This window comes from Equus quagga, chromosome 6 (assembly GCF_021613505.1).
Source record: "Equus quagga isolate Etosha38 chromosome 6, UCLA_HA_Equagga_1.0, whole genome shotgun sequence".
In the NCBI taxonomy this organism is placed as follows: domain Eukaryota; kingdom Metazoa; phylum Chordata; class Mammalia; order Perissodactyla; family Equidae; genus Equus; species Equus quagga.
Genome location: NC_060272.1, coordinates 36152916 through 36169601, shown reverse-complemented (window position 1 = coordinate 36169601; position 16686 = coordinate 36152916). Strand labels below are relative to the sequence as shown.

At 37.7% G+C, this 16686-nt stretch overlaps 1 protein-coding gene across 2 annotated transcripts in view; it reads left to right on the top strand.

Moving 5' to 3' along the window:
* The window catches only part of BORA (BORA aurora kinase A activator), a 27340-nt gene extending 10654 nt beyond the window's left edge, over positions 1-16686 (top strand). The window contains exons 6-12 of one of the 2 annotated variants that reach the window (XM_046664050.1): positions 4121-4186; positions 4731-4787; positions 5205-5431; positions 6059-6194; positions 8254-8864; positions 15019-15148; positions 16368-16686. In XM_046664050.1, coding sequence (XP_046520006.1) covers positions 4121-4186; positions 4731-4787; positions 5205-5431; positions 6059-6194; positions 8254-8864; positions 15019-15141 — 1220 coding nt within the window. In that variant the 3' untranslated portion in view covers positions 15142-15148; positions 16368-16686. Of the gene's footprint in view, positions 1-4120; positions 4187-4730; positions 4788-5204; positions 5432-6058; positions 6195-8253; positions 8865-15018; positions 15149-15334; positions 15389-16367 lie in introns of those variants that run through there. The other variant, XM_046664051.1, reaches the window with a different exon arrangement.

The window sequence follows — 16686 nt, the reverse complement described above, 5'->3', positions numbered from 1 at the left end:
AGGGAATATTTGTTCCATTCTTTATCAAAAACACACCAATAATAAGTAAAATGGGTTGAGCACTTTCCATGTGCCAGGGCACTATTCAGTGCTTTCAGAAATTCCTTACAACAACTCAAATGAAGTAGATGCTGTTATTGGCCTCATTTTAAAGGTGAGAAAACCGAGTTTTAGAAAGCTTAGATCCCTTGTCCAGAGTTATAGAGATGATAAAAAGTGGTAGAGCCTGGATTCACAACTAGGCATTCTCAGTTCAGATTCTATATTCTCAGCCATTACAAAGTAAGGGTGGCATGCAATAGTGGGTGGAGACCTGGGCTGGGGACCTCCTGCTGCTATAAACCAGGAAGGGATCACCTTGATCAAGTTGTTCAGTCTCTTTAAGGGCTCAGTTTTTGATTTGTAAAATAAAGAGGTTGAACCAGATGATAGTGTATTAACATCCCTCCTAGCTCTGAAATGGTATATCCAAGGTGACATTTTCATAGATATTAGTTTTTCCCTCCACATTCTTGTTGGATTTTTGAACAGACGAATCAACTTTCTTTTTTTTTGAGGAAGATTAGCCCTGAGCTAACTACTGCCAATCCTCCTCTTTTTGCTCTTTTTGAGGAAGACTGACCCTGAGCTAACATTCGTGCCCATCTTCCTCTACTTTATACGTGGGATGCCTACCACAGCATGGCTTTTTGCCAAGTGGTGCCATGTCCGCACCCGAGATCCGAACTGGCGAACCCTGGGCCACCGAGAAGCCGAACGTGCGAACTTAACCACTGCGCCACCGGGCCAGCCCCGCGAATCAACCTTGTTATGTGATCTTTTTTATAACATCATTTCATATTCTAAGTATCCTGTTTTAGATAAAGTGATGTAGGACCAGGAAGATGTTAAAAATACTACAGCTTCTTTGATATGCTGATCAAGCCCATGATGACAGAGTACAGCGGTTAATAGAGTGGGCTCCAGAGTTGTGCTTTCCAATATGGCTTTGAAGACTGTTCTTCATGGGTCTTGAATTTCTATACATCTTGTGAGGAGTGGCATGGACAGGTTTTGTTTCAAACTGTTTTCAAGGATGTTTGTATTGTGAACATCCTTGGAAGATATCGTGTGTCCCTCCAAAGCAGAAGGCAGGTTTGTTTTGCTCTCCAATATAATATGATAAGGTCTCCCTCTGCAACAGGTTTGCTTGCAGCAGGAATGGGATTTCCAAACTGAGGGTTCCTCAGCTGTGACACAAACCTACTGTGTGCACTTCATCCACCTGGGCTGTTTCATCTCACTCCTCAGGACTAGGGGCAAAGGGAACTGACATGAACATGAAGCTTATGCTGCCTGCTGTGCTGGGAACAATGAAGTCCTTTGTCTTTCACCCAGAAGCCTCATGTCTTCAGCCAGCATCCATGGAACATTGACACACTAACTTGTTAGCTTCAAGTAGGGTAAAATCTCAGACCCCTCACAGTTCTTGACATAAGGTAACCACTAGCCACATGTGGCTCTTTAAATTTAAGTAAATTAAAATTTAAAATTTAGTTCCCTGGTCACCCTATTGACCTTTCATGTACTCAGTAGCCACACTAGTAGCAACCATATTGGCCAGCACAGAAATAGAACATTTCCATCATCACAGAAAAAGCTTTAGTGGACAATGCTATGTTAAGGTAGACATTGGCAACTTTTATCTGTAAAGGACCAAATATTAAATATTTTAGGGTCTTCAGACCACATCGTTTCTGCTACAACCATCCAACTCTACTGCTGTAGCACAAAAGCAGCGACTGATGATACATAATGACCGAGTGTGGATGTGTTCCAGTAAACTTTATTTACAAATATGGGCAACAAGCCAGATTTGTCCCGTGGGCTATCATTTGCTGACCCTTACTCTAGGGTAATATTGTCTGGGTTTGAATGCCCAGTATAGCTTACTAGGTTTGTGACTTTAGGGGAGTAACTTAGTTTTTCTGTGCCTCAGTTTCCTTATTATAAAATGATGGTTATTATGAGATTTAAATGAGATAATACCTACAAGATTATGTACCTAGCACATAGTAAGTGCTCAGTATTATTTACTTTACAATTAACAAAGGAAGTGGTGAGTCAGTAGGAAAAATGATTTTGTTCATACACATCGGCTTATGCTGTCAACTTCTACTGGTATTTATGCAGCTAAGTACTTTCATGAATATCCTCGTGTGTTTTTGTTTAGGACTTGAGTGAGAATTTCTTTGGAATATACACATAGGCTGAGAATTTCTGAGTTATAGGCTATGTTTTTATTTGATTTGACTACGCAGTGCCAGACTGCTCTCCAGAATGGCTACACAGTTTCCATGGCCACCAACAGTGCCTAGGGTTCCTATGTCCTGACATCCCTGCCAACACTTGACATTATTCAGCTCTCAAATTTTTGCCTTTCTAATGGGTTGTTTTACATTCTAAATGAATTGTTTTAATTTTCATTTCTCATACACTAATGACATTTTTTATTTCCTCTCTTGTAAAATGCCTATTCATAATTCATTGGTCATACTCCTATTGGAGTTGTCTTCTTTTTTTCCTGTCAATTTCTAAGATACCTTGTATAATGTAGTTGTATTAGTTCTAAGCATTTCAAATATCATCTCCCATTCTGTCATATGTATGTTATGTTTGTTCTTGATGTTTTTGGTTGCATAGAAATCCTTATTTTGGTGTAATCAGATCCATCCATTTTTTTTCTTCATTCGATTGTGGTCTTAAACTTACTTAAGAAGTCCTTCTAGAGGAAACAACCAACAAAACATTTGCAGTACACTTGAAGAGTGTTGCAGTAATGCTGCTGTAGATGTCTGTCTGATGTAAGGAGGTCAGGAAAGGCATGCCTGGGAGAAGACACAATTTAAGCTGAGACTTGAGTTAGCCAGACTTGGGGAATGGGGGAGAAAAGTCAGAGAGGAAAGACTGTGAGAAATACCTAGAGGTCAGACAGAAAACCTGTTTTGTTTTGTTTTTCTCCCCAAAGCCCCAGTGCATGGTTGTATATCCTAATTATAAATCCTTCTAGTTCTGTGTGAGCCACTGCCACAGCATGGCAACTGACAGGCCAGTGGTTTGGTTCTGGGACCGGGAAGTGAACCCCGACCTCCAAAGCAGAGCGTGCCAAACTTTAAGCAATAGACTGTCAGGGCTGGCTCAACTTGCCTCTTTTGAGGTACTCAAATAGTAGTGTTTAGTTGGAGACAACTGTGCTAGAGACAGAGACAAGGTTTTTGAAGGGCTTTCTGGCCCTGAAGGTGTTTGGACTGCAGCCTATGGACCAAGGACATTATAGGGTTTCGGCAGCCGAGTGCCTTGCTTACGTTTGCTTTGTAGAAGGTCGTGCAGCCTTCAGCAAAGAAGGCATTTGAATCTAGAGTTTTGCTTTTTTACTCATTCTGATAGTATTTAATGGGAGACTTTAACTCATTCACCCACTCACTCATTCACCCATTTATTTAGGATTGTTAGGTTACCAGTCTTTATTCTGTTTTCTTTCCTTTTATTTTGCTTATATTAGCCATTTTTTTCATTGTGTGTTGTAGTTTTTTTAATCTGGTGATTTTCAAGTTATGAAACTTAATATTTAGTCATTAACTTTCCATTGTTTAAAAAATTATTTACAGCCTTATTTTTGACTCCTGTCGTGAAAAAAACTGAACGTGGTTTTATTTATCAGATTGCAGCTTTCGTCAAAATCATCTGGCATTTTAATTCAGACAATTTATTTAAACCCATTTTGGAAAAACATTCTGCAACAAGAGGATCTGTTTGAGGCCACTGAGGATGGCTGACATGCATTCCTAGCCTTTTGGGGTTGACATCATGGAGAACAACTATGCTTTCCTTAAAAAATATTACTAAAAATATTACTATTTGATGTGGTAATCCTCCAAATTTTATCCCTGTGCTCCCTTAAAGTTAAAAATAAACTTAATAGTAACATGCCAAATTATCTACCTGTATATGTAGACATTTGCTTTTTTGATGTTATGAAATGAAAGTTTCCACTTTGTTCACTTTTTTACTCTGGAAAAAGTAACCCTAAAATAAATGAAGAATATATAATGTAAGATTTTTCACGCAAAATGTTTTACAGGTATTGACATAAATAATGAATCTCCAATTGGAGGAAAGCTGACTATCCATTCTGAGAAAAGCAATGGTGAGTATGTATATAATCTGAGAACTATGTTCCATATTAAGCTGCGTTTGATTTTAAATTCTGTTCATGTGATAACACTTTACACTGGAATTGTGTTTACATTTTATGAATGAGCTATATGAGAGCTGATGTTTAGAAGCAATTAGAGTAGATGCGTACAGCCGTGTTTTAGGAACAGCAGTATGTTTTCTTGTTCAACGCATGTGCATCGATCTCTGGTTTTGGAAAGCATTCTTTTGAAAATTTGTTAATATTGGAAAATCTATCCCCAAATATAGATTGCTGACTCCTTTTTTGATTCAAGTGCCAACAGCACAACCAGGAGTTAACTTTTATCATTAACAGGTTTACATCAGTGCTAGACAGTGTGGGAAACCATCTATTGGAAGGTGGCATGTTATATAATAGAATGCATAAATGAAATAATTCAGCGTGGCTGGAACATCATGGGGAGACGGTTGATTGGGAAGCACATGCTAAATTGCATGTAATGTGCTCACATTGATTTATCCGTGTTTGTATTTATTTATCTGCTTGCCTCCAGCTGCTTGTCAGACATTGCTGTCTCTTCCTGTGGATTTTAATTTAGAAAATATATTAGGTAAGTATTGTATCCATTTAAACCTTTAATAAATTAAATAAAAGGTTTTGTTTTGATGGCTTTTTGTAAATGGGAATATGTGGCAATGCCTCTTTCTAAAGAAGTGGGGAGCCATCCTGAGATTTCTCCTTTTTCTTTAATATGGCCTGAATTAGCCTTTTATCATAATGAACTTTGCTATAGACATAAACTATTCCTGGAGACATCTTACTGGTCTTACCTATACTATTAACGAAGCACTCAAAAAAGAAGGAATAATTTCAGATTTAAAACATCACATATGCCGTTACACTTTGCCTTTTTTGAAAACAATTCAAACGTATAGTACATGCTGGTTTTTAAACATCAGATAACTGAAATATTATTGCTCTTCAAAATGACTAGCTTTGTCTTTTATTCTGTTAACATTAAATGCAGGTGACTATTTTAGAGCTGATGAATTTGCAGATCAATCTCCTGGAAACCTTAGTTCTTCATCCCTCAGAAGAAAGCTATTTTTAGATGGGAATGGAAGTATCTCTGACTCCTTACCTCCAGCTTCTCCGAGAAGTGCTCACAACGGTGCTCAAGCATCACTCGAGGTTTTTTATTCAATAGATTTATCTCCTGTACGGTGTAGGAGCCCTGTGCAGACACCGAGCTCGGTAAGAGGTGTGCTAAAAATGGCTGGTTGTTTTGCTATAGACATACTTGGACCTAGATGCCCATATTGTATTCAAGAGGAATAATTGTATTTTGGGTTTTATATTTCGTACAGATTAGCATAGTTCACATTTTGTCCTTAGTCATAAGAATGTTTTTGGTCAGCCTCTCCAATTTTGTGTTTAGAGCTATAAAGGATGACCCACTTTATCATGAGTCTCCAGGAATTTCAGTTGTAACTTGTTTACTGAAGTATGTAAGATTTTCAGTAAAACAACTAGATCTATGGCATTAATGGAGTAACTTAATTTGAAATTTTTTGTAAACAGCCACTTAGTATGAAGTGTTGTAAGGGTTTGTGTAAACACAGTGCATTTGTATTTTATCTTGACTAATATATTCTATTTCAGAATTTTGTAACAATCTTTTTCACTGTCCTTGTTACAAGATGGCTTGCCTTTTGGCATCATGCCTTTTGCCAAAAGGCGGAGGTAGCATCTTGGTTTTGGTGAATGACCAAAGTTTGTACAACCTAGTTTATGAATGTGTTGCAAAGATGAAGACAAATGGCATGTGGTCTAACAGAGTGGAGGGAGAGAACCATATAATTTTATCTATTTTTGTTATAGGGGCAGTTTTCTTCCAGCCCTATTCAGGGTAGTGCAAAGAAGTACAGTCTGGGAAGCATAACCAGTCCTCCTTCACCTGTCTCTTCACCCCCTTTCTCACCAGTTGCATTTCAGATAGGAAAGACACCACTCGCAGGTATGTCTCTCAATAAAATGCCAACTTTAAATTTCTATCCTGTCAGTACTTCTTATTAACGAGGCTCTTTCTAGCTTGTTTTTTAACATATACCTTGAATTTACCTTCCAAGACTGCAATTTTCAGCAAAGTTCTACTTTAGTGTTAAATACGGGTCATTTGATTAGCAGTATTTCTATCAAACCTTCTTATAAATGGAATCAAAGAAAGATGGCAATTTTAGGGATAAGTTGGTTTTGTATGGCTTCTGACCTATAGGTTCAGACTTTGGTAATAGGATGTTCATATTTTGTAAAGATATATTGGTTTGAGTAAGGTTTTTAAGGTAAAGATAGTATGTGGAAATTTACATATTCCTCTTTGCAATATGTCAGTTTCTCTTTGAAAAAAATTATAGCACTTTTTGAAAATTAATCGCAATTTAATAAACTTATATATAGTAAATAAAAATTGAAAACTGAAAACTATTGTTATTAGTCTTTCCTTTATGCATGTATGTCTATATTTGTGTGTGTATATATAGCTCCACACATATGTGGACACACACACATGCACATATATATATATGTATAGTTCTATATCCTGCTCTGTTCACAAAGCATTTTATGAGTATTTTCATAGGTTATTCAAGTCATTTATTATTGTCTGAAACCATGATTTTTGAATCACTATATAATACTCCATTTCACAGATGTACCATTTGTTTTCAATTATTGATAAACATTTAAATTATTTCTAATTTTCCTTTATCACAAAACTAATGATTATCCTGGTATATACATTGTATTGTACATATTTATTTCCTTAAGTAAAATTCTCAGAAGTGGAATTATTTGGTCAAAAGGGGTGAATGTTTTTTTTTTTGAGGAAGATTAGCCCTGAGCTAACTGCTGCCAATCCTCCTCTTTTAGCTGAGGAAGACTGGCCCTGAGCTAACATCTGTGCCCGTCTTCCTCTACTTTATATGTGGGACGCCTGCCATAGCATGGTGGGCCAAGCGATGCCATGTCCACACCCAGGATCCGAACCGGTGAACCCCGGCCGCAGAAGCGGAAAGTGGGCACTTAACCGCTGCGCCACCAGGCTGGCCCGGGGAGAATGTTTTTAATACCCTTTAGGAATTTTGTCAAATTTTCTTCATAGAAGTTTGCAACAATTGGAATTTTCATCAATAATGTGTAAGAAAGACAGTTTTGTCCTATCCAGAAGCACTGGTCTTACCATTCTTTTTGATGTTTGTTAATTTGGCACACTACACAAAGGTCTCCTACTGCTTTAATTTCTGTATCTGATTATTGTGATGAACTCTTGCCGAATGTTTACTCGTCATTTTTTTTTTTGCTGAGGGGAGGCAGGGCAGAATTATTAGCTCAGACTTAAGTGTTTTTGTTAAACAAATTATCTCTCATTGCTTTAACTTCCATATTTTTTATTATTTGTGTGGCTGAACACTTCATATGTTTATTTACCGTTGAGAGGATTGTTTATGTACTTTTGCCCTTATTTTATAACTTTGGTTTTTTTAAGCTAATTGTTATAAAAACTGTTAAATTTTTTTTAATTAAAAAAAAATTTAAAGCATTTTGATTATCATTGTTACACTCTTTATTATTGCAAACATTATTTTAGTTTGTTTGCCTTGTAATGTTGCTTATGGTATTGTGCATAAACACGAATAGATTATTATATATTTCATCTGCCAGGTACTGCTGTTACACTGTAGCTGTCAGCTGGTTTGTCTGGTATCTTGTGTATGAACAGTTTTGTTGAAGTAGCAGTGTGCTTATGAGGAAATAATTCTCAGGGAATAAAATATTTTGTTTAATTAAAAAAGGGAAGGTGCCAGAGGAATTCTTTTTGAAGAGCCTCATCCTGCTTATTGAGCCGCATTCGTTTGTGCTATTGTTTTTAACACCAAAATTTCACATTAGAAAACAACAAAAGTGTTATAGAAAGCCAGTTTTTCTGTCATGAAACGTGATGATTACCGTTTAGTAATGGCTTTTCATTTTCCATTTTCATGTTTTTGTGATGTAATTTTTCTTTTCCAATCTTTTAGAACAAAGGAAGTTTACTGTTCATTCTCCCGAGGCTTCATCTGGAAGAAATTCTAATGGAATTCCTAATCCGTGTATCAGAAGTCCTTATATAGATGGCTGCTCACCAATTAAAAATTGGTCTCCTATGCGACTGGAGATGTGTAGAGGTGGTACTCAGTATCGGACCTCACTGATTCGGATTCCTTTTCCTCTTGAGGCTCACAGTGAAGATGAAGAAGATAAAGGGAGTCTTCCTTCCACAGATGCCTCCTCACCAGCCATGGACACTGCTGCAGTACACCTGCGGCAGCTGAGTAATGACGCTTCTTCACGCGGCCCACGTTTACTGGTGACTGCCATGTCCATTACACAGAATCAGTCCAGTGCTTCTGAGAAGGAATTAGCACTGCTGCAGGATGTTGAAAGTGAAAAGGAGAATAACACTGTGGATATGGTTGATCCTGTAGAGATAGCAGACCAGAACACCTGGATTAAGGAGCCGGTTGACAATGGGAGCTTACCCGTGGCTGATTTTGTGAGTGGGATTGCCTTCAGCATTGAAAACTCTCATATGTGCATGTCACCTCTTGCAGAAAGTAGTGTCATTCCTTGTGAAAGCAGTAACATTCAGGTAAGGTATTTTAATATTCTGTAGTCCTTTACTTTGTTCTCTTGGTATTCTTTATCCTGTCTGTTCTAAGATTACAGTAACAAAGAAAATGGGTTAAATGTGCAGACTATAGCATTATATAATTTTTTTTTAAAAATAGCAATACTAGGTGATACCATGAGGGATAGTTTCTTTTAGTTTGGACTGATGATGTATATGTAATATTCTCATTAACTGATGTTTATTTGGAGTAGGAAAAGATGAGAGCAGAAAAGAAATCGAGCTGCTCTGTTTATACAGACTGCCTAGAGTCAGGCAGCTTCTCAGGATTCATCTCTCTTTCATGTGGATCTAGTGCCAAAGGAAGTCAATTTCTGGTATAGTATTTGTATTTTAAAAATACAGTAGTTTTTGTTTTTCCTTTATATGATTTAGGGAGAAAAAACAGTTTAGAGCCCTTTTATGTGTATATTTTTTGTAGTTTTCTTTTAGAAAATGTGATTTATAACCAACATTTTTCATGTAATCGTACATTTCCCATTTTGCAGTATCTGGCAATAAGAAAGCATAATTCATTTGACAAATGCGCTTCATAGCCAGCATGTACTTTCAGAAAGACATTTGTTCTATGAATTGCGGTATTCTTTGAGCTGAGAATTTTGAAAGAACTTCAAAATAGTCAGAAAGGCAATTCTTACCTGCCGTTTCATGGTAACAATCTCTAACACTTACATAGCTCTTATTATATGCCAGGGACTATTCTGAGTACATTACATGTGGAAAGTTTAATCTTCACAACAGTCCTGTGAAATAGGTGTACTGTTATCTCCACTTTATGGGAAACTGAGGGTCGGAGAGGTTAAGTCAATTGCCTAAAGCTTATATAGCTAGTAAGTGGTGGAGCCAAGATTTGAATCCTGGCAGTCTGGCTGTAGAGTTTATACTGACTCATAGTAACAGCTGATACTTTCACAGTGTTTCAGTGTGCCAGGCTGTCTTCTAACCACTTTGTGTGTATTAATTAATTAAAGTCTCACAACAACTCTATAATACTATAGTGCTGTCAGTTGGGGCATGCTATAGTATAAAACTCATGGAGGGATTCTAAATGACCCAAAATTAAATATAATCTTTTGCTCATATTTTTATGCCTATGTTGTCTACCCTGACTTCTAGGTTCCTTGCTCAAAAAAAATACTAGAATCACTTTTACATGTTTTAGCCTCTAAAATTGGACACATAAGTAGAAAAAGTACTTAACCTTGGAAAAATAAACTTAGGCTTAAAGGTATTTACTTCTTTTTCTCACTTTCTTTTTTCAAAACATTTATAGAAGAATCATAAGATAGTCTTGTTGAAATACACCTTAATCATCCAATCCGACACCCATCAGAGGCCTTTATCACTACTAAATTGTCATCCTCTCTGTGCTTGCATACCTCTAGGAATGTTCCAATCCGTTTTCAGACTTCTCTTACCATTACAAGCCTCTTCCTTATATTGTGTTAAAATATGGGTCTGTTTGTGATATCTACTCATCGGTCTCAATTTTACCCTTTAGGCCACAGCATAATAATGCCCACCTTTTGCAGGGCATTTTGTAGCTTAAAAATGTTTCATCCATTCTTGTTTTCCTACCACAGAAGTAGCTTTCAAACATTTGAAGACAGCCGTGTTTTCCCAGGGCCTTTTAGCTTGCTTTATTATGGATGGTTGGCCTCCACGTGTGGTGCACAGCTGTCGTCCTGGAATATTCTTTTACGTTCATCCTGGGAACTCCCTTAATCTCTCCTGTGTTCTCTATCGTGTTTTCTATATTCCATTCTTCTCTTTCCTGGTTTACTTCTCACTTTTACTGGAACACGTTTTCTGGTAGTTTTCTGAGGAGGAGTACATTTTTCAAGATACTGCACGTCCGAGCATGTGTTCTTTATTCTCACATTTGAGAGTTTGGAAATAGTTGTCTTTCAGAGCTTGAAGGCGTTGCTTCATTGATTCTGTTCCAGTTTGCTGGTGAGAGAGATGAAACCATTTAAATACTCAATCTTTTGTATATGATCTCTTTTTACCCCCTTTCTGGAGTAGAGGGTCTTTTCTTTGTCCCCAGTGTTCAGAAACTTCAGTGATTCTTTGGTGTGGATTCTTTGAATTCTTGTCATTATTTGTGCTGGGCACTCAGTGGGCCCTGATGATCTGTAAACTCCTGCCCTTCACTTCTTGAATCTTTCCTTGAATAATATCTTAGTTTTCTCCTCTGTCATTTTCACCGTTGTCACTGAACTCTTTTTGATTCTCCAGTTTTTAAAAATCTTTTCAGTATATTTTTCATCTCCTTTTTGTCCTAGTTTTTGGGAAATTTCCTCGACTTTATATAATAATCCTTCTTTGGATTTTTGTTTCTACATCTCATCTTTAATTTCTAAACTTTGTTTGTTTCGTCTTTGTTTTTGGTGTTAATTTAAAAATCTATAGCCTGGTCTGGCCTTTGTCTTACTCTCCAGCCTCATTTTATTTCCCTTCATCCTCTTTGTTTCTGTCACATTGGCTTTCTAGAGTTTTGAATAACCATATGCCCTCTTGTCAAATAGCCTTTGCATACACTGTGTAGAATTCCTTCCTTTCCCACTTTGCCGAGTTAACTCCTGTTTATTTTTTAGCTCACAACTTAAGGGTCATGTCCTCAAAGGAGCCTTCCCTGATCACACTGGCCAAGCAGGATCTCATTATGGTTTCATAATTCCACGTACATTTTCCATTCTTTCCAATCTGACCATTAATCCAGCAATCATATATGTTTTTGTTCATCCCAGAGTTTATTTTAAAACCTGGTACTCATTAACTATTTGTAGAATGAAAGCAGAATGAGTGCATAGATGAGTTCAAGAAGGACTGTATAAAGTGAGAAGAGTAGGGCAACATTTGGAACCCTGAGGAAAAATTGAGGGGGTGGGTAAAGGAAGCAGAACCCCTGAAGGAGACTGAGAAGGACCAGCCAGAAGGGAGAGGGATGGTAGGACAGCATGGTGTCACGGACTGTCTTAAGAGGAAAGAATCGTTAGTACTGTCAAAATAAGAGCGAGGGATATAGGGCTTGAAAAGTGGCTGTTGGATTAGTAACAGAAGTAATTTGGTGAGTTAGCAGCCTTAAGGTGGGGAGGTGAGAAGTGAATGGAAGGAAGGTAAAGAAGGTGCAGTAATGAAAAGATAGTGTGGATAACTCTTTGAAGAATCTTCGTTGTGAAGGGAAAGATGTTGATAACTGGAGGAGAACATTGAAGTCCAAGATCTTTTTGTGGTTTTCTTTTTTACTTTATTTTTATTTTAATGGGAGAAACTAGCATATTTAAATGAAGAAGAGAGGGAGAAGAGTAAAAAGAAGAAAACTAGAAATCAGGCAGGATAATTTTTTTTTTTTTAAAGATTGGCACCTGAGCTAACAAGCGTTGCCAATCTTTTTTTTTTTCCTGCTTTTCCTCCCCAAATCCCCCCAGTACATAGTTGTATATTTTAGTTTTGGGTCCTTCTACTTGTAGCATGTGGGATGCCACCTCAGCATGGCCTGACAAGCGGTGCCATGTCTGCACCCAGGATCCGAACCAGGAAACCCTGGGCCGCCGCAGTGGAGTGTGCGAACTTAACCACTCTGCCACGGGGCCGGCCCAGGCAGGATAATTATTAATAATAGGTATCAGGTATGTCTCCTTTTGAGTATTAAAGAGCAGGCCATGTATTTTACAGTCAGAATCTGATCCTTATGATACCTTCCGGCAGTGCAATAGATCCCATCTATAAAATGGTGATTCGTTTTATTCATGAGGGAACTGAGGCACACAAGATGGGATAGATTCTAGAGCTCTGCTAGGAGGATTAGCAGTAATAACCCCTCTGCTCTTATAGGAGGGCAGGGGGCCAGGATGGGCGTGGGTGCACATATTTGTAGCAGGGGGCTAGCACGGCTTTAAAGAACATGGGCTTGGAAAAGCAAAATGGCAGATTTGTTTATTTCCCAGCTCTGTTAGTTTTATAAATTTCAGAAAGTGAAAACTTCTTTGAGCTCATTCCCTCTTATTTAAAATGGAGATAATAATGGGATTATAGGATAAAAGTATGATCATTGTGATTAATGCGAGGAAACTGTCCTGAACACAGTGGGTTTTCATTAAGTGATGGGAGACAGAGTCCTTTGTGAAAGGTGGCAAGCAAGAGAGACAGAGAATGCTGAGGGTGAGAATGACAAGGGAAGGAGTGCTGAGGCCAGATTTTAGGGAATGCCTTGTAAGTTACAACAGTTGTGAACCACTGAAGGTTTTAAAAAGACCACATCTGATTTATGTAGGAGAAAAATGAATTTAGTAACAATGTGTAGGATGCTTGGCAGTCGAGACACCTTTTAAAGGCAGCATAGTGCAGCTGGAAGACTATAAACATTGCAAGCAGAACTTAGTTTGAATTAGAGTTCTGTTATTTATGGGCTGTGAGATCCTAAGGCAAGATCCACTTGAGAGTGAATAGAGCATGACTTTTTAATCGTTTTGAGCACCTCATCCTTCTCAGCTGTAAAATGCTGCTGATGCCACCTTGATGCCTGTGTGGAGTAACGAGATGATCTGTGTTGTCAGAAGGCATTGACTTTAGCAGTGGTCTAGATGAGAGCCAGGTGGTCAGTCACCATCTCATGGAGTGCCCATTGATCCTTCTCTTCCTGTAGAGGGCGACAGACTCCCTGTGTGCCTCACTTACTACTGTACTATTAACTTTTCCCTTGGCATATTCAGTTAAGTATTAGTATTGAGTTGTATAAGCAAGTTTTTTGGCACTGGTGAATAATAAAAGGAAGAGTAATTGGCAGTTTCTGGAAGCAAGCTGATAATGACATTTTTTGACCAAATAGCTGTTGAATAATAGCAGAACGAGGTCTTTCCCCTGGGATGTAATGTAAGATTGTTTTTTACACGTCAAAAGGGGCTTTCGTTCAAATGGGATGTGACTCCCAGTACTGAACAATAGGCATCCATCCCTGAAAACTGGTAACATTTTTCTTAAGATTATGATAGAATGCACTTTCTAGGCTATTCTAATGTTTGTGGGGACTGGGGGGTGCAAAACTAGAGTCTTCTCTCTTCTCTCCGTGCCTAATTTGCAGAAAAGGGCTTAACCGCAAGGTGGCCCCTTGTGGGACTTTGTGTTTGGTGCTCGGCACTGTGCGGGTGAATGCGGTGTGCGTCGTGGACGGCGTTTTGGAGCCTCAGCTCTTCATCACCTCATTTTGTCTGACACTGAAAGTTAACCATTCTCAGCCCTAGCCTCCTCATCTGTCAAGTGAATAGTGTTGTAAGGAGAAAAGAAGAATGGTATTATATAAAGTGCTATACAGGGCCTGGCACTTTAGTCACTCAGATATTTATCATATATGTACCAAAACTGAAGTTTGCTAGAATCCTTTTTCTTTTGCTCTTTTTGGCCGTAACAATGTGTCCTAGAATGCTACAATTCTAATTAAAATGAAAAGTTGAACTAACATCTAGAGCCGTTATATATTAATGTAGAACTATTTTGAAGCTTATGATTATTATTTCAGCAGTGCATGTGAGTATAATGTAACCTACCTTTTAAAAAATGTGTATTACCTTGAATATTCTTAAAGGTAGCATGCTTTTTAGGTAAATTTTGTTTAGAGATTCAACCAAGCCATTTACAGACAAGCTTGGTATATGTGTTGGAAGGTGAAGTTGGTTGTAATCTTCACTTTCATCTACTGGGTGTGCTCACAAAGTAACAGGAAAACATGTTCTTGGTGGCTTGTTCATTGATTCTAAAGGAAATTACAGGATATATTTTATTAGAAGGAACTGTACAATACAGTGACTACTTTGAAAAACAACCAGTTCTATGTAGAACTACCTTTTATGGTTATATATTAGCTTTATATTTCATTCAATATGAGCAATATTAAATAATACATTGTATTGTTCAGTGGTGAATGACAGTATATAGTGATTCACTAAAATACTTTTAAATATTTTATATATAATTACATCAATTGTATATTTTATGTAAGTATATAATTTTATAAATATTTTAAAATAAATTTAAACATACAAGTTACTCAAAGTAAATTTTGTGGCTGAGTTACAGTGTTACCTTGGTGTGTTTTTTTCCTCCTCATTCCTCGCAGATGGATAGTGGCTATAATACACAGAATTGTGGAAGCAATATTATGGATACGGTTGGGGCAGAAAGTTACTGCAAAGAAAGTGAAGCACAGACCTTGGAAGTTGAGAATAAATCTCGTTTTTAATACAAAGGTATGGAAAAAACAGAAAGCTTGAAACGGTTGTAGGTTATAAGTATTTACTAAATGTGACTTTTTTCAGTCTATTTTTTCCTCCATTTTGCTTAAAATTCTGGCATCTCTCTTCAGTTCATTTAACAGCAGGAGCAGGTGGTTTTTTTTTTTTTTAAAGATTTTATTTCCTTTTTTCTCCCCAAAGCCCCCAGTACACAGCTGTACACTCTTCGTTGTGGGTCCCCCCAGTTGTGGTATGTGGGACACTGCCCCAGCGTGGCCCTGATGAGCAGTATCATGTCCGCGCCCAGGACCCGAACCAACGAAACATTGGGCCGCCTACAGCGGAGCGCAGGAACCTAACCACTCGGCCACGGGGCCAGCCCCGGGAGCAGGTGGTTTTTAAATCAAAACACTTCATTTCTTAACTCTTCTGCTGTGAGGGAGTGTAAGAGAAGAGGCTGGAGAAGGGGAGCTGGCCCTACTCTAAGATTGGTGCTTGAAATCAGTTCCCTAAAACTCAAGGGGAAGAGGAGTGGGGGCCCAAAAAGGAGGAGAGTCAGAGGTTTCTGCCTTTAATATTGTCTCAAAGCAAAAAATAAAAAAGAATTTGATTATTAGAGAGGGAAATAGTACAGTTGAGAGATGAGACATCAAATTAAGAATATTCAAAGGTAAGGGCTCTTAAAATCCAAAAGCCTGTATAGATTTTGGATGCTCTGAATGAGAACACATGCGTATCTTACATACTAAGTATTTATACAAAGTATACTATTGATGAGCACATTTAGAGGAACCTTCTAGATAGGATGGTTATAACTATATATTCCTATTTGAAGAAACCCATCATGATTTTAGACACTAATCAGGAGACTCTTTGACTTTTATATGCCAGTTTATTAATAAATACAATAAAACAACAGCAAATGTGCAGCTGAACATAACTCTCCAAATGAATATTAAAATTTACTATGGAGGCCACTTTACTTTCCCTTTCCTTCACTTTGTCATGAGGTGGGACTGTAGTTGTCCACTTAAAAGTAAGCAAGTATGATTAAGATACAGGAAGTACTCTTTTTGATACAGAATACTGATTTGTAAAACACCGTATCTTCACTGTCGCTTTAGAGTTCATAAGGAAATCTGCATTCATTCTCAAAACATTTCACATAATGGTTGCATCCTTGAATGGTGGTATTTAAACTGAAATAAGGTATTTTCTTCTCTTTCTTTCACAGCAGCCCACAAAACCCAAAGGTGTTGGATGGAGACAGCACATCCCCCTCAGTGCAGCAGTCCACAGAAAGCTCTCTCAGACCCAAAGACTACACTGAATAGCTCCTCGAATATTTTTTATGCACAAGATCAACAATGTGATTGTCACTGGGGAAAAAAATGGCTTCAACTGACATGCTTAGCATTTTTCTTTCCCTCCTTAAATGTGAAAAATCAAGGGCTTAATTTAGTGACACAGGAACAACAGAAGAGCTCCTAGAACTTTCAACAAGTTGCTGAAGTACAGGTTTATTTTTTATCAATAAATATTTTTGTACTTAC